Source organism: Perognathus longimembris, chromosome 10 (assembly GCF_023159225.1).
Source record: "Perognathus longimembris pacificus isolate PPM17 chromosome 10, ASM2315922v1, whole genome shotgun sequence".
NCBI lineage: Eukaryota > Metazoa > Chordata > Mammalia > Rodentia > Heteromyidae > Perognathus > Perognathus longimembris.
In genome coordinates this window covers 17,249,199-17,268,732 of record NC_063170.1, presented here as the reverse complement: position 1 = coordinate 17,268,732, position 19,534 = coordinate 17,249,199, and the positions used below count along the sequence as shown (strand labels likewise).

The following is a 19,534-nucleotide window of genomic DNA, read 5'->3' as shown; positions in this document are numbered from 1 at the left end:
AACAGTCAACTTCTTTATTTTGACATTATATAGGAAAGGTAAACAAACAATGCATTTTTTGAAGTTAAGAATGACTGAAAAAAATCATTCAAACCTTGCAAATAATCAAAATTCTCAGATTAAACCTTGAGAGTTTGAGACCCAAAAAGCCAGCTTGTCCATGTTGGGAAGCCAACATGTTGAGTGTTGGGAACATCAGTGTCATCGACCCCTGAACTTGTGTGATGAATTCTGCCCGAGCAATGCAGTTTTATTTAAATCCTAAAGATTTTCAAATATTGTGATAGGAAAATGTCTGGCATATACCTCTGTCTGACTACATTATCTCAGCAATTTTCTGGTCCACACAACAACCATATCCTTAAACCTGACCTGCCATATTTTGATCAAATTCTCTGCCAAATCAATCCTTAACTTAGCTAAAAGAAATTTATTGTTATATGCACACATGCACACACACACACACACACACACACACAGTCATCATCATCATCACCACCATCACCATCATCATCATCATCCCCAATTGATCATAAATAAATATTCTCAAAATATATAAACTGTGGGGGACAATTTCACATGATGAAATTAAGAGACATCTATGCTAGGGTAATATGTGAATACTATGAAAATAAAAGTATATGACTGCTAAAGCTGAATGTTTTGATGAGTAAACAATGTCTGGTACTTAAAATAATTGGTTTTATTATTAGAATTGTAGCTTTCTTGTGTTCAGAGAGGTCATATTTTGGTAGATGAAAACAATGCTAATCTTTAAGATATGTGTGAATAGTGTAGGAGAAATTGCCCACTGTTTTATGGGCATGTAACACATTCACCTTTTGTAATAATTAAATAAAAGCTACAGTGCTATTCTTTTCTTTAGGGGGTAAAAAAAAATCTGACTCTTGTCAGGTAAGCTGCTTGACAAATAGTAAGTTTAATTCCTTACACCCACATGAGGCACAAGAATAGTTGGATTAACAACTCCAGTGTCATGCTGTCAGCTGCTGTTTATTTAAATTAAAATGTCACCATCCAGAAATAAATTAGGAAGTTGAAAAATGATAAATTTCTTAAACATACAGTACTTTGGCACCTTGTTAAAATGAATCTATTACATTTGTGGTTTGCAGAACTTTACATAGGCTATTTCCATTTTGACATTCAGAGTATAGCAGGTTCGTATTTTTTAAAATTTTTTCTTCTTACTTGTGTAACCCTGGCTCTCTTTGTCTTCTTTACCCCCCTTCCTTTCTCCCTATTCTTTCTTTTCCTCCCCAACTAACAACCTCCCTTTCCTTCCACCATGTCTCCATCCTTCTTTCCCTCTTCCCTCCCTCCTTCCCCCTTCTTTCCTCTTTCTGATCCTTCCTTCTTTCCTTCCTTTCTTCCTTCCTTTCTTCTTTCCTTCCTCCTTCCTTCCTTCCTCCCTTCCTCCCTTCCTCCCGCACCCCTCCTCCCAATTTCCCTCTCTCCCTCTTTTCTCCTTCTTTCCTTCCCTCCCTTTTTCTGGTCTTTCCTTTTGCCTTTCCTGTTTTCGCAACATATTTTTGTCTTCCCATCTGTTTGGCCTCCTACCTTTCTTTTTGCTCTCTTCACTATTCCTATCTCTACCATATGTGACAGAATGAAAAGAAATACTTACATCACTGCACGATTATTAGGTGCTTTACATGCATATCTAAACAAGCTGCTCATCTTACAATTATCTAAACACATCTAATATATCTACATTTGTCTCGATTCCATCATCCACTTCCTACAATCGCCTATTAACTACTCATCTTCTTGGAATACAAGATCGTATGTTCTTTGTATGCTTATAATATAAAAGGAAAATCAATTCTCTAAGAACTTTTCACTTGCTATTATCAGGAGGTTACATTTAATGGCCCAAAGTGCTAAGGAAATCCCAGTTATTGTCTATATCCTTTTTTGCTTTAACACAGTGTTTTTGGCTCTGAGTTCATGGTAGAGAAGGTTGTTTGGATTTAAGGAGCCAATTCGGTCATAAATAGGAAGAGAATTAACATTTGCCGAAAAGTAGTCCCTTTCTGCTCCCATTTCGGTATGTTTCTTGCCTGGCACACCGCAGATCACAAATGATGCAAATGCACAGGGTAAGGCAGGTTAAAGAAATATTAGACAGTTGTATACAAACATATTCAGCATTAACAACATGGAGATATTTACTTGGCCGGGTTTTCCATTTTCACATAAAAATGCCTCATATTCGGATGCGAATTCTGGGGCGTTGTCATTGACATCCAGCACTTTAATAGCAACAGGCACTCGTGATATCTGACTGTGGTTCCCTATAGGAAGGAAAAAATAACATCAGCATTGAGGGTATTCCATTATCATGTGCAACTCAACTTTCCATCATTGTGTCAAGTTTTCTACGATGTTTTCAACATGGTGATTATGGAATCTGACCACTCCATAAGAAAAAAAAAATTGCAAGTACTTGACTACTTAAAATTATATGAATTTTTTGCTCCAAATACCATTTTGTAGACCTTAGATTGTTAAAGACCATATCTGTACAAACCAGTGAAGCAAGCTTTATTGTATGGATAAAAATATATTATTTTAAAAAATATAAATGGTATGCTACAGATATTTCTTTATGTATTTTGTGTAGAATACAACTCATTTTGAGCTATTATTACTTGTTTGAGTAAGGATCTCTCTCTTTCTCTCTGTCTATAAAGACTAAAAACCCAGTATTTCAGAACCAATTAGCAATCATACAAGGAATAGAGTTACACATGGAGAAACCACCTATTTTATAAATTTTATGTTTCAATAAAAATGACCATGGAATATGTTTGTATAAGATTAAAATTAGCCCAAGTTATTTTAATATCATAATTTTCTTTTTGAGGCAAACAAATAATCTTCTAATTTTTTCAAACCAATTTTCAGAGCAGAGAATTCAGTACACAGTCCTTGATACTTAACATTCTTAAAGTTAAAACAGTTACACACACACACATGCACACACAGACACAGAGTCAGTCAGTCCATTAATTCATTGTAGGCTTGGGCCTTGTTATTATTTTTCATTTCTAATCAATGCAATAGAATTTGACTCTGACTTTAGTATGTAATAATCTTTTGATCTGTTGTAAATTATACGGAATGCATTTGAGATGGCCAATTATTTATTTGTGTTTCTGTGCCACTGAATATTTATAAGCAAGCCAAAAGGGAAATATGTTTGGATTCGAATATGAACAAACACTTGAATTTGATATATTGAATCTCTCTTTTTGACAATTGATTAAGTCCTGACCCCTAGTATTTTCAACTATTCAATTTTTGGTAAATATTAAAGTAATATCTGCAGGACACACATAATAATCCTAGCCATGCTCATATTTATGGTTGGTTAACCCCATTGGCTGTACCTCAAGATGTGAATTTGTTAGTTAAGTACCATGACTACCCTGAGCATAGATGAGTGAATATCATTCAATAGAATCCCTATCCTATTAGTAATGGAGCATAACTTCCCTTCCCAAATGCCAAATGATATGATGGTCTCAGTGCCTCACATGTTACACTGCTTCCTTTTACTGTGTATGGCTGACAAATTCATTCATTCTTTATTCAGAGAGGAAGCCTGTACCTCCCTTGTTTTGATAGAAAGGAAAGTCTAAAAAGGAAGTACTACACATGTCTATAAGACAAAAGATTGACATTTTAAGCCTTATCTACTCAACAAAATTCTGAAAAGGTTACATTTTGAATGCAGAATGATTATATTCTTAAGGAGTTGTCTCTCTTCCCCTGATCATAAGCTTAAGAGAAGCTTCATGAAAGATAAAAGAATTGTGTTTTTTTTTTTTTTAATGAGAATCAGGAGGCTGGTATTTGCCCTTTCCTACCTACCTGATTGTTAATTGTATTTTTCCCTAAGTAATCTAAAAGTAAGGAGCTTAACACATTATACAATTAACATATATCCTGTATGATAAAACATAAAAGTGCTCACATACCACAAGACACACAGCCATGCATCCTAAACATCATATTTTGTAGTTGTCAACATTAACAGTATCATGCATAGTCAACTGTTTATTCGGGGAAGAATATTTTACATAATCATGAATCATTCAATTTCTCGTCCACATTTTTCTCATTCCAATATGAGCCACAGTCATAGCAAAATATGAAGTCATATATATTCATGTAACTAATCAAAACAACCACAGAAATGTTTATAGGTTTGTTTCGAATATTTATCTCAAGGTTGACCTATATTTGAGATCTGAATCAAAATATTAGGCTGAATACAGCTAATGCATTGTACTTAATATGCTCAGAATTGCATTTATAATATACAGCCAACCCTAAGAAGCTATACCAATTAAGATCAACAGCATTGCTTTTTGTATGATTTCCCTTAGGAAAGCCTTTTAAGTTGATTAATTTTCTTTTATAATATTTTATTTCTAATTTATCAACTATTAGTGATTCATTTCTACAATATTTATTCCTTTCCAAAACATATGTGATATAATAGTTACAGGAACTTGCTGGTGGATATACTCGTATATAATCTAATCATTCAGTTATTAAGTAACCAATGTTCAATAAACCAATAATCCATATGTTCAGAATAGACAGAAAATAAGAGATGTATCATTCAATCAATGGAAAATGCAAAAAAAATGTTTTCCTGGCCTTTAAACAGCATTAAATTTCTTTTGTAGTAAAAAAAAAATATCAACTACTGAATTGTTTCAATGACAATATCTGATTAAACCAAATCTGTTCATATGGTATCCTATGTTCTTTTCTCTGTGTCATGGGCACATTCATGTGTGTATGTGTATATTCACACACACATTCATGTAAAAGTTTTTCTTTTTTGTTTCAAGGAAATCATACTGACATCCAAGCCCATGTCCTCATTTTCTCCCTTTTCTTTTCCTACTCTCATCATTGAAATAGATTGCAAATATATCTTTTGCCTGAATCAACATAAGAAAGAAATGCTACCACTTACTTTGGGGGTACATTTTAATATTAAAGTAATGTGTCTTTTCTCATAGGTAGTGCTTATGAAACAATGTTATTTATCTATTTTAGGACCCAGAGCAACATATCACCAATCTTTTCTGTTAGAACCTAGTAAAGATTGGAAAGAGATCACTTAAAACTGATGGAAGATCATGAATGACAGATAATATTTCCCCATCTATCGTATTTCGTTCCCAACCCTCTACAAGTAATTATGTGCTTAATATATAAAGAACATGGGCATTTTGAAAATTGCTTTCTTTAAATTTAAGGTGTGGAAAAGTAAGCAACAAATTTTGAATATATCTTTCACAGTAGTTAAATATCTCATGGTATGTCATTTATATCATGTGTTTAACTCAAATTCCCCTTTTTATATTTAGCAATTGGTTTATTAAATTCATTGACTTATGCCTTTTACAGAGTGAATTGAACACATTATATTTCTCTGGCTTCCCTCACCCTGTTTTATAATGCTGAGAAAGAACCCAGGACCAGTTGGTAGTTGAGCACAATCTACCATTGAAATACAACTTCAGGCTTGTTTCATTTCCATTTTGTATTTTGTAGTATATTTCTTTAAAATTAAAAGCAGAAGTGGCACTATGGCTCAAGTGACAGAGTTCTAGCCTTGAGCAAAAAGAAGCCAGGGACAGTGCTTAGGCCCTGAGTCCAAGCCCAGGACTGGCCAAAAAAAAAATAAAAAAAAAATCTTAAAATTAAAAGCAAACCTAAATTGGTCACTCTACACTAAAAGGTTAATAGAATAGGTCCACATGGTCATAATTTCTGTAGTCCTCATTGGTATGTAAAAGATACTGGCAGTTATACCTAACCACAAATAATTTAATATTGCATCTTACTAATTACTAAATTTCTCGCTACCATTCACGATTATCCACAAGGCATATCTCTTGCAAAAAATACTTTTTTTCTTCTCCTAGAGGGATGGGGGGACATGTGACTTGAGGACCATATTTGATATACAGCCAAGTGGGCTTCTAGTCACCTTTCCTCCCACATTCTATCTGCACTGATAATTTTGTATTGGCCATGGTCTAATATCTAAAGGACTTATTGCAGGTTCCTTACTCCTTGGCCATTCCCTAAATGAATGATTTCTATGTGAAAGGGAGATTTTAAATTGTTATAATATAATCTCTCCTAGAGTATATGTAATGTTTTGGGTTCAAAAGTGTTTTGTTGTTTTAACTGCCAATACACGTGCAATTGTTTATGGAATAAGTAAATATGAAAAGGACGAAAGAATATAAATGACAAAATTATTTCATCAAAATTCTTGAGAGAGGGTTATAATTTAGCTAGACTGCTTGAGCGTAACTCAAGTGGTCTTTTAAAGAATGAATTGAACAGATATCCAAGAAAATTAATTTCAGTTGTTTCGGTTGTCTACCCCAGGGGTATGTTTGAGGTGGCATCATTCTAGTTCGTCAAGTATAAGGTTTGGCTCAACTAGAAGAGCTTCATTTGGAATCCTTTTAGCTCACACCTGAAAGAATGAGGTCCTGAGGTCAACCTCCAGTACCTTCATGGAGAAGAAATTGTATTGTATTTCATTTTGCTTTGTTATTCTAATTATGTGCTTGTTTATCCTCAGTATGTTAGTATCCTAGAAATCACTATACATGTCTATAAACATATTTTTTCTTCAACAAACACAGACAATAATGGAACATAAAACGCATGAGCAGAAAACTATTGTCTCCTATCACCAAAACAATCCTTAGATATGTTACCTTTATCTGTATTGGATAAACACCGATTGTTATGAAAACTCGTAATTTTCAGCACAAGTGTCATATTTAAACACGCAAGATTCACTTTTATCTAAGTTAATGAATTGATAACAGTTCAAATTTTAAAGATATTATAGAGTAATAAAGCTAATTAAACAAGCTTCTAAGAAAATTATTCATGTCCTTGGTGACTGGCCCCAAAATGTTTGCCTTTCATCTGGTGCACAAACATTAAATATAAAGATATTATAATTAGAATCTTGATTATCATTCATTAAAGATTAATTTTCTAAACACAGGAGATGTGACAAAATGGTCTGGAAGATAAAAACAACAAAACAACGGCAACCATTGAACTGGCCACAAAAATGAGGCTGTTTTCACACATGATGGAGAAAAGACTGAACTGGCACCTTGCATAAACTTCTTTTCCTGTTTCCCCCACTTGAGTAGTAGTGACTTCCTGTCACCTTTCTGTCTCACAGCCTCATGAATTGCCCATTAATTTTGCCCTTTTATAATCAAAGGTAATGGAATACTGCCAAGCGTAAGTTTCTTGGGAATTTCTTCTATCTGGTTCCATGAGTTGTTGTTTTTGCAGGCATTGACTGAACTAAACAGCCTTTTCAGACTATAAGAAAAATACTTGACAAATTTAGATGTATTCAGAGGGGCTAGTGATTAACCAATAATTTTGGAGCCTTCCCCAAGTCCAAAGGTGGAAATTATAAGCAGTAAATTACACAGTCAATGGGCGAATGCAGACTATAGGGATTTATCAATGAATGGGAATGCAAAAACTAGTGGAAGTTTATATAAATAGGAAGATGTGAACTGGATACAGGATAGAAAAGATAGAAACAAGATGTTTAGAATAAAAAGGAATGGAATTTAAAAACTCTTCAAAATAATTTCAAAGTAGTTAGGTTTAAACTCTTTGGTGACTGGTAGAAGTTGTTGAGATACATTTTCCCTACACATGTAGTTATCATTTGAAAAGCAGTAATGACTGATTACCAACACAGACATTGTCATTTAACAGAATTACAAATTAGAACACAAGTAACTAATGAATATTTTCAGCGTAGAAATCCCCTTGGTATCTTTATATAGGCATTTTTTTCTATGTGTTTTTTAATATTAATAATATTATTACTACCACTCCTACTATGCATAACCTTTTCTATAGTAAATGAGACATCTTAATGCCAAGTTCCAACATAGTCTTTTCATTCCATGGCAAACCTATTAAGAATTTTCTGCCCTCTAGTGTACATACAGGGATTATGTGACCATTAGAATTACTTTTTAAAAAATGGTCCTAGAACTGTGAAAACTTTAGCAAACTGTTGTGTATCAAAGGGGGTAAAGCTGATTTATTCTATAAATCTAAATCTATAAAGCCAAATTGAAAAAATAGTTTTTATGTCAATCAGAGCTCTAATCAAATGATAGTTTTAGGATCTATGGGCAAAACTTATTGATCACAGCATTCCTATTAAGCAATATTTGTTCTTTCAAACTGGGAGAAAATACATGTACTCATCAAGAAAGCTAAGGACGTAGACATACTTTTAAATGCTTTAAACACTGTGGAGAAAATAGTTTTTAATGATGAGTTGGCTGTTGTTAAACCCTGTATGCTTCACTGATTACCAAAAAAGATGCCATTTGAGACAGTGATTATATGCTAAATGGGAATAAAATGCATAAGTATTTTAATTGTTATACTTAACTTCAGTAAACCTGGAAAAAGTCAGATCTCATATAACTAATTGCAACTTGCACTAATTTTTTATTTTTACCCTATGTATCTAAAATAACCTCTCACATTTAACTTTCAGTTCACAAAAACTGAAATTTGAGAAAGCAGAAAGGCATATTATTGTAGTTGTAGAAGTTTGGTCCTGTAGGGTAAAGATTTAGAGCCATTGCATTAAGACTACTAGGATAATACCTTCCTCAAAACTTCAAATTTCTTAAATGTAAACTTCAAAAATCTCACTCTATAATAAAATGAAATACTGACACTAAAATCCATGGAAATTTCATTTTCATATCCTTTTATCCTTTCAACATAGATTCTGTAATCATCATCTACTTTTAATCATTTACTAGTATGAGATTGATTTTTTTTTCATGTCTATACAACGCATGTAAATTTGTGTTTTAATTAATCTGGCCTGATATGTTTGGTTTGTGGTTGCATATAAGTTGTGTATTGGTTTGTTGGGTTACCATGGTTCATGTGTGGTATGCCTATCCATCCTTTTATCTTTGATGAATTCGTGACACCAAAGTTTTATCTCCTTTCTTTCAGAGTTCCAACTACATACATATATTTAACTTGAACATGTATTCTTTTTCTGTAGGACATCAGGTAAATAAATAAAATTGTGTAAGAAGTTTCATTTTGCCTATGATCCTTCAGTAACCTCTAAGTCTTCCATGAAGAGATCTCTACTTGCAGTTTTCTACTACATCAAAATATCCCCTATGTTTTCCTCAATGTTTTAAGTAGAATTGATTCAAAAATAGGAATATCTTGAAGTTCCTTTACTATGTAGGCGCTTCTATTTAAAATTTAAAAATATTAAAGTTCAAATTAGAGAGATGGAGGAGTTGCAGAGAAATTAATGTGTACAATTTTTAATTTTTAGTTTAGATGTTCCTTTAATACCAGTTTACAATAATAGTACATTGAATACATTCAAACACATTCAAATGTATATATGCTATTAGAAAACAAAGCTAATGTACGTGTATATATATTTATGCATAGCTATAAAGATCTATACTTAAACATACATAATATGCATACATGCATGTATGTAATATATAGATTGAACATCAGTCTGTGTGATTTTATACCATAGTAGTATGGCATAATGGCCATTGGCAAAGTTTGATCGTATTTTCTCAAAATCAGCAAGTGGCAAAACAGAAATAATTATCTCGGCAGACTGACCAGCAAGTTACATATGCTTTGCATTATGTTATAATTTTTTAATCACTTTTTCACTTTATATTTTCATACAAATTTCAGTATCACTTGACAAGTCATTCATTAGTAGATTCATAGTATCACGTATATTCATGAATGTACACACACAGCTGTGCAAATTCTAGTAGATACTGCTTAGAATCAATAGACCAATTTAACAGACATTGCTATCTTTTGTATTTGAGCCTTTTAAACCATCAAGCTTTGTGTAACAATTCATCTATCGTGATGCTGTTTGATATATTTGATCTGTAATGTCTTCTAGCTTTCTGTTGAGCTCCTACCTTAGATTTTGTCCCTATGTTACTGATGATTTTTACTATTATGAGTAGTGTATTTTATTTTCCAAATCTTTATAGAAAATAAAAATATAATCATTTTTAATATAATCATTTTTATTGAAAGTCATACAAACGCTATTTATTACTTTTTACTGTAGATGCCTTTTGTTTTGTACACATTTAATCAAGTCTGTCTCTAGTGAAAACTTTACTTCTTTTCTAATATTAATGCATTGATTAATTTCATAGTTCTTGTTATACTCTCTCATGGATTCATTTTAACTATTAGTAGCCACAGTAAACTTGAACTCACTTTCCATCTCATAGAGAAGGATTTCAATATTTTACAATTATGTTTGATATTTTTTATGTTTTATTTATTTTTTGTAGCTGTTCTCTAAATCAAATTAAATTTACTTGTATTTCTAGGTTCTGAGTCTTAACCTGAATAATAAATGAGTAAGTAGCTTCTTGTGAATCTATTAAGATTGATTATATATGTTTTACTTTCCAAGTGTATTCATTTGCAGGATTAGATTTTCAAATGTTATAATTTGTACTAGCATTCTCTGAATGCAATACCATTTTTATATAGCACTGATTATGACTTAAGAATATGTGAGATAGAATTACTTATATGAGGAACAAGCTGCTAATTTCCTTTTTAACTGTGTGTGTGTGTGTGTGTGTGTGTGTGTGTGTGTGTGTGTTGTGTTGTGTACATGCAGAGGAGGCCCATACTTTAACTTGGCTTTTTTGCTGAAGGTTGGTGCTTTACCACTTGAGCCACACCTCTGGTTCCAGCTTTTTTCCTGGTTAATTAGGACAACAAAACCAAAAGCTTTTCTGCCTGGGTTGCCTTCAAACCACGGTTCTCAGATCTCATCCTTTGGAGTAGCTAAGATTACTGGCATGAGACATTCGTGTCCAGCACATATTTTTTCTAGTTTCAATATCATGATTACTCCGTTTTCATAACATCAGGGAGGAAAAGCTTCCTCGTCTCTGACCTCTGATATTTCAGGGCAATGATCCCATTGGACCATCAAGATTTATGGATGAAAACCTAGTAGATGCAGATTTAATTTATTCAATATACAAAATTACATACACATTAAGTCATTTCATTTCCTATGGCAATTTGCAAAGAGTGTTTTTATTTATTAATTTATTTTTAATAATTTAAGTAGTTCAATCCAACTCCTCAGCTTATGAACACAGTATATCTTTGGTCAATATCCCCATTTTCATCATTCTCTGCCATCTCTCCCAAACCCACACATTACCTCAATTAACCTACTTCCATTTTCATCTTTGTAGATTGAATTATGAGACTTATTAAACTAGACATAACATACATTTGAAAAGTTATTTGAACAAATAATTCTAACAGGAGAATTATTTCAGGGATTAGGATTTTAGTATCTACAGACATAGCTCCTTCTTAATTTCTAATACTGGTAGTTTACATCAAGTTTTTGCAAGATTGTACTTATTTTCCTCAACCTTGTGAATAACAGCTATTGGCTGGATTTCAGAGTTGTAGATTTGATTTCCATTTTATTCTTTTCTACCATATTTATTTTTGCTCTTCTACTACTTTCACCTGATAATTTTCTGTTTATACTCAGCCCTGTTGAAGTAGATGCTTAGATAATTGATTTCCACCATTCCTGCCCTTCTGACATACAGTTTAAAGCTCATTTCCCTGTAGGCAATAAGTTTGCTGCAACCCACATGAGCTGTCAAGTCATAATTTTGCTATCTTTCATTTGATAAGTGTGATTGTTACCTTTGTGATTTTACTGTGTTGTTGTGGGTTGCTTAAAAGTACATGGCTTCATTTCCAATATTTATAATTAATTTGTTTTGTTATTCATTTGTCTAATAATTTACGTGTTAAATATGCATACTCTACATGTGAGAACACGATTTGTAGCTTATTTGGAGGGTGGGATATTTTGAGTAAGTGGTTCTTGGGAATGATTTTAATAATAATAGTTTTGTGTTTTCACAACATTGAGATTCCACCTCACCCCAGTAAGAATGTCTATTATCAGAAAATCTAATAATAACAAATGCTGGAGAGGATGTGGCCAAAAGGGAACTCTACTACATTATTGGTGGGAATGCAAACTTGTTCAACCCCTTTGGAAAGCAATGTGGAGGTTCCTAAGAAGGCTAAACATAGAGCTCCCCTATGACCCAGCAGCCCCACTTTTGGGCATCTACTCAAAAGACTACAAGCAAGACCACACTAAAGCCACCAGCAGAACTATATTCATCGCAACACAGCTTGTCATCGCTAAAATATGGAACCAACCTAGATACCCCAAGTAGAGGAGTGGATCAGGAAAACGTGGTATGTATACACATGGAATTCTATGCCTCCATCAGAAGGAATGACACTGCCCCATTTGTAAGGAAATGGAAGCATTTGGGAAAAAAAAAAATCATACTAAGTGAAGTGACCCAGACCCAAGGAAATATAAACCCTATGGTGTCCCTCATAAGGAATAGCTAGTTCATGAATAGGCTGTCATGGTAGAAGATCAAAGTAACCCAATAGCTACACCCATATGACCACATAAGAAGATGCCAAGTGAAATGAACTCCACGTTATGGAAACAAGAGTTATACCACTGTTGTAATTATTCTCAACATGCCATGTGAACTCATACTACTTTTGTTTTTCTCTTTTCCCTTTTCTGTTTGTTTGACTGAGTGGTTTGTTTAGTTTTGTTTCTCTTGTCCACCCTTCGTGTGGCTGTACCCTCACTACTACTGTATTACATCCGAGTACCTTGGAAAGTGTTTACACAGATAATAGAACTGGTGAAGGGAGAGGGAATACCAAATTCAAGAGACAAAGAACAAAAAGACAAACCATTCAAAAAGCAACACTTAGAAACCATTTGATGTAAACCAACTGCACAACTCTTGGGGGGAGAAGTGAAGGGGGAGGGGAGAGCAGGGAAATGAGGGAGGAGGTAACAAGTAGAACAAGAAATGTGCTCACTGCCTTTCATATGAATCTGTAACCTCTCTGTATCACACTTTGACAATAAAGAAAAAACATTACATAAAAAATAATAATAGTTTTGTGTTTTATGCATATGTATTTTAGGTATAATGGTTCAACTCTTCTGCAGTATCTTTTTGTCTACCTCCATCAATCAATAAAGTGCTATTTATTTATTGTTCCCTCTTTCATTTTTTACTGTATATCTGTACATATATTATCAGATACATATAATTGAATTTTTGTGACTTATTACACTCATTCATCTATTTTTATGCAATTCTGACCTTTATTTTTAATATTTATCTTTCTGCTTAGCTTACGGTGAAACCACATTCCCTTAGTTTGGGCTTGCATTCATATCTTTTATCAATCACACACACACACACACACACACATATACCTTTATTTCTTAACATTGATAAGAAATACATACTAGTGCTTTTAAAATTTAGCCTGACAATTTTTGTCTGAATTGTATTATATGGATTTTTTCCCATTAATAGAATTTTTTTTGGCTGGTCCTGGGCTTGAACTCAGTGCTTAAGCACTGTCCCTGGCTTCTTTTTGCTCAAGGTTAGCACTCTACCACTTGAGCCACAGAACCACTTCTGATTTTTTTATATATGTGGTACTGAGGAATTGAAACCAGGGTTTCATGTATATGTAGCAAGCACTCTACCACTAGGTCATATTCCTAGCACCCTGTTAATATAATTAACTACATGTCTTCATTATAGATATATATTTGAGTTTGTTATTTCACTGTTTACAAAAATTTCTTCATAAATTCATTACTTTTCTATGTCTGTCTGCACTTTACCTAATTATTTTTATCTTTTAGGCATGTATATTGTTGCAATATTTCAAATGCTTTATGTACAATAAAATGTTTACAATTAATTATTGACAATTTTTACACCATTCTTTCTTCTGTGTCATTGTCATTATGCATTTTAATTATACATCTTATTTGCATCTAGCTCAAGACATCCTGGAGGTAATAAAACAAACTAAATTTAAGAGTTATTTCAATGTGTTTTCTTTCTCTCTGATTCTTTAAGTTCTAGCTGCTCTCAAATAACGGTTTTCTCATCTGAGAGTATGGCTGTTTACAGTGAGAGAATTTTTCTGATATAAGATACTATTGTGGACATAGAGAAAACCATATTCCTCTCCACATTTTGTGTAACAGCTTATCTTTACCACCAATTAAACTATAGATTACCCATACTTATTACATAATGAACACAGTGTCACTATACAATGACTCTAACCTACTTTGAGTTTAAAAGACACAATTGTCATACCTAACTGTGTTTGTGTGTGGTAACCACAATTGTATGATCTGCAACTAATGCTCTAACTACAAAGTTGTATCTTCAGATCACATTTCCTCACTTTCTGCTTTGGCTGCTGTGAATTTGGCAGAAGTATGACAGTGGACCAAGATATACAAACCATATTGAGTTAAACAAACAAATACATAATTCAAGACAAATGATTAGTAGAGCTGGCTGAAATAATTACAGTGTTATTCACTCAGTGTCAAGCACATGACAGTAAAATGGATATTGTTGATTTAGTCTCAGATGCTAATATCAAAGGACTTGTATATATGTGAATGCACACACAGATACACAAATTTCATATCTTAACATCATTACTTCTTACTAATGCATCAGTTCATGTATACTTAAAAATAGGAAATATTGTGAATTCTTATGATGAAATTTCACATAACATGTTAGATAAAATATAAAAATCTATTAAAATTAGTAAACAATTTAAAATGTAGTTTTAGGGACAATGCAAGTGCATCAATAGATAGTGACACTTTTCTTGCAGAAAATGATTGTAAACATTTTATCTGTTTTCATTTTTTTCCATGTTAGCTAGTGTGTTACTTATTTAAGCTAATGTTCATGTCCTAGCTGTACAAACACTTCTAAAATACTTGTTTTATTAAAGGACAGACACTAAACTAACTTGCACCTAGTAAGTCTCCCTTTCAAGTATGCAGTGCATAGCAACAGAGTTGCTGACACTACCAAAAAACATAAACGTATTTACAAACATATGAGATGGTGAGTGAAAGACAGGCCACTTTGAGAATATTATTAAATAAATCATTCCAGGTAATGACAAAAAAATGTGTACAGAGGTATGTTTATTCTTGAATTTCTAGAGAATAGAAATAGAGAAATAGAGAATTTGTAGAGAGAAGTATATAAAGAAAAGAATAAAAGCCAAACGATGCAAGAGAAATGTACTCCAAGCAAAAATACTAAGCTGTTGTTGGATTGGTAATATTTGCCATTACAAATCATCCATTGTTGGTCTTCTTTATGGCATTACCTGGAATGGTTAGGGGCAGACTTTTGGAGGAAGTTATTTGGGTAAAGACAAACATAATTATTCCCTATAAGTTGGCATAGTCCTTAAAACATTAAGTTTGATGTTGATTTTTATCTGTCAAGACATTGAAACCATTAGGCTAAGGACTACTGTGATTTTTGCCCCCTGTGTTGTAGAAAGTAGGATGCATAGAAAATATATGCGCTGTTTATTACTGTGTATTACAGTGTATTATTAATGGAAGTCTTACTCGATGCCAAAAAAGTACAGAACTTGGAAAGAAAAATTCTACCCCATAATTAATTAAGGCAGAGCATTACAGAATGTCATTTTCAATATTATCATCACTTGTATTTGATATTATGATTTTTTTTCCTGAATGATTACTTTTTTTTTTTTTTTGCCCAGTCCTGGGGCTTGGACTCAGGGCCTGAGCATTGTCCCTGGCTTCTTTTTGCTCAAGGCTAGCACTCTGCAACTTGAGCCACAGCGCCACTTCTGGCCGTTTTCTTTATATGTGGTGCTGGGGAATTGAACCCAGGGCTTCATGTATATGAGGCGAGCTCTCTTGCCACTAGGCCATATCCCCAGCCCCGTGAATGATTACTTTTACAAACCATGCTTTTGAATTCATAATGATCTTATGGAGAAAGGGACATGATCAAGCTTTTGAGAAGATGACAAAATTTTAAAAGCACCTTTTCCAAACTTCATTCAATAAAGGTGACTTCATATGTATCTAATAGTTACCAAATGGTCTTTGCTCTTAGAGGCACTTGAGATACAAAATAACCCAAACAAACAAAAAAAGAAAAATGAGGAAAAATGACTCTTAGGTAGAGGAGATTGTCAAACAAAAGTAAAATTAGGTATGCAAAAGAGAACTTTTTGGAAGAGTTTAGCCATTCTAAAAAAGGGACATTTCCTTCCTTATTTTTTTCAGACTTACAAACAATATCCCTTTTCAGGTTATATGTGTACTGAGTTCCCATCTCTATTTTTTTTCTTTTTCCAAGTACCAATACCCTCACTTCTCTTCTTCATTCTGCCAGTGTGTCCAAAAGCATCCTTCCTCATTTAGAAAGAAAATAAGACCACTACCTTTTCCTAGTGATGGCTGGGAATTCACCTTGCACAGAATACCTGTTGGGGTCAAGCTTGAGCACAGACTACTGGCTCCAAAAGGGTAATATTTGCCCTTAAACACTTATACCAATCGATGATTTTTGAGGAAGGCATGGGATGATTGTAGGTAGAACAATATTTTCTTTTTAATTTTCCTTATGGAAGGAAGAAAATCTTATTACATCAGAGCATATGATATTTACTGATAGCTAAGCGGTAACTTTATTTCATTTGGAACTTGTATAATATAAATATATAGGCAAGTTTTCTCTGGGTATCAGTTTGTAGGAAAAAATAATTAGTGAATTAATAAATCCAGAACAAGGTCAATTTGATGAGATCTATGATAGGATTTTTGTGGAAATAGCTCACACCTGAAACCTGAGCTAATTAGGAGATTGAGAGCTAGAGGACTGAGTTTCAAAGCTAGCCTAGGCAGAAAAATGGACATGCTTCTATCTCTTCCCCACAAAGAGCTGGTAAAAATATAGGGCTGAAAGTTTGACTCTAAGGGTAGAAATCTAGTAGGACAAACAATGAGTCCCTGAGTTCAAATCTGAGTAACACAAAATTACCATGTAAAAATACATAGTGGGGCATTCCCATTCATGTAACAGTCTTTCTTTGTCTATACCCTGAATAATTTGAAAATTAGGAAGTTCTCATTAAGCTTAAGAGCATTTGTACAGTGTGTGTGTGTATGTGTGTGTGTGTGCGTGTGTGTGTGTGTGTGTGTGTGTGTGTGTGTGTACCTTTGATATAATTAAGATAGAATTTCTTCTGCCAGGCCCTCTGGCAGTAGAAACAAACATCTCTGATTTGTTTATAGTTGCTGTGATTTAGAAAGTCTTCTTTTGCTAGTCAAATCCCAGTGTTTACAATGACACCACAGCACATCTGGGAGAAAGTAGTTTTGAGGAGAGTTTCTTTTAGCTCGTGGTTTCATAGGTAATATACAGTCCAAGGTCACTTGGCTCCTGTGCTTCTGAATCCGTTTGTGGTGCAGCGGAATTTCAGAGTAGAGAGCATGTGTTAATAAAACCAGGTGATACAGCCTCTAGTGAGTAGGAGGCAGAGAGCAAGAGGAACAGGGAAGTATAAAAATAAGTCCTCAATCACCTCTGTCTTCCAACTTAGCCTCTCTTCCTTGATTCTACTATTTCTAATAGTGCAACCAAATTATGAACCCATCAAAGAATTAATCCATTGGTTATATCACAGTCTTCATGGTTTATCAAGCTCCACCTCGGCACATTGCCTTAGAGACCAGGACTTTAACACAGGGGTTTAGACAAGTTAGAAGGGCCCTTATCAAGAAAACTAATAATAAGAGATGCTAGCCGGGATGTGGCTAAAACAGAACCCTACTACACTGTTGGTGGGGATGTAAACTTGTCCAACCACTCTGGAAGGCAGTATGGAGGTTTTTCAGAAAACACAGAGCTCCCCTATAACCTAGCAATCCCACTCCTGGGCATTTAACCAAATGAAAACAAACAAAGCCACACTAAAGCTACCAGCACAGCTATGTACATTACAGCATTATTTTACCATAGCTAAGTTAAGGAATGGATCACGAAAGACATTGTCCCATTTGCGAGGAAATAGAAAGACTTGGGAAAAAAATGTATTAACTGCAGTGAGCAAGATCTCCATCATTTTCTTCATTTGTAATAACTAGACTATATCTAGGATAGCTCTAGCAGAGGATCATAATAGCTCAATAGCTATGTACATATAACCCTATAAAATGATACTTATCAAAATGAACTCCAGGATATGCTAATAAGAGTGCATTTTAAGTGTACTATTTTCAATTGTTTATTTTTCTTTTGTTTATTTTCCCTATGGTCTATTCCTGTTGTCATTGTTTATTTTTTTTATCTCAGTATCCTTAGTTTTGTACAGAAATGGTAAGACAAAGGACAAATGATGAACCAGTGCAACAGCAGTATTCACAAGACACTAAGTTGGAAATGACCTTTACCACATGAGCAAGAAAGGAGTCAGAGAAAATGAGGGAAGGGTTAACACTATTTAACAAGAAATGTACTCATGTCCTTACTTCTGTAATTGTAACCCCTCTGTACATCACCTTTACAATAAACTAATTTTTTTTTAAAGAGACAATGTTTCATACCCAAACCCAGTTATCATTATTACAGTGTGAAATATATCAGAAAAGGAACTTCTTTTTCTTGGTGTGCTGTTTAATTCCGCATACAAAACTGTACATGGTAGACATAGATCAAAAGTCAAGTTCCTAATTCTCTTGGGCATTATTGAAAGAGTTGAATGAAATCATATACTGACATACAAAAACAAAACCACATTTCCTTTCCACTATTGTATTTTGTGTGGAACTTCAAAGGTTTCTTCCTTTGGACTCAGCTTCTTCCACAATCCTCACAACCATTGTTTAATTCCATAGCATACTGTTCTCTTTAACTCTTATTCCAGGAAACATAAACTTCATCATGGGAACAATTTTCCTAAGGGAAGTTTTGTATTTTATTGAGAAAAAAAAGAAGAAAACAAGACTTATTTGGGCTCATTCCAAGAGAGTGCTTTCTAACACAGGTTCACAAAACAAAAGCAATCATTCTCCAAAGAACTAAGTTTCTGACCACTGCAAGTTCCCATCATTGGATAACCAGTTACAGAGCAATGGCAAGATGAACTGGAAGATGGGAAGTAATTTCAAACATGGTTTTCCGATTCTTGATATAAGAAAAAGCATTGCTTTTCATTTAGACTCATCTTTAAACTACAAAATTCTTACTTGGATAATTGTATCTAAGGGTTGACTCAGCTACATTTTAGGAACTGATATTATCCCTCATATCTCATTCCTACATTACAGTTATAGCTCATGCATTCATACCACCATACATTGCTTTGTTTCCATAAGGAAGTTGATTCTGGTTTATATTATTTCTTTCATAGATTTTCT

The 19,534-nt window shown here is 33.6% G+C and overlaps 1 protein-coding gene across 4 annotated transcripts in view; it reads right to left on the bottom strand.

Annotated features, from left to right (window-relative positions):
• Cdh8 (cadherin 8) overlaps positions 1 to 19,534 on the bottom strand; it is a 335,462-nt gene that overhangs the window by 63,652 nt on the left and 252,276 nt on the right. For all 4 annotated transcript variants that reach the window (XM_048355444.1, XM_048355442.1, XM_048355446.1 and 1 more), the window contains exon 9: positions 2,197 to 2,318. In XM_048355444.1, coding sequence (XP_048211401.1) covers positions 2,197 to 2,318 — 122 coding nt within the window. The remainder of the gene's footprint in view (positions 1 to 2,196; positions 2,319 to 19,534) is intronic.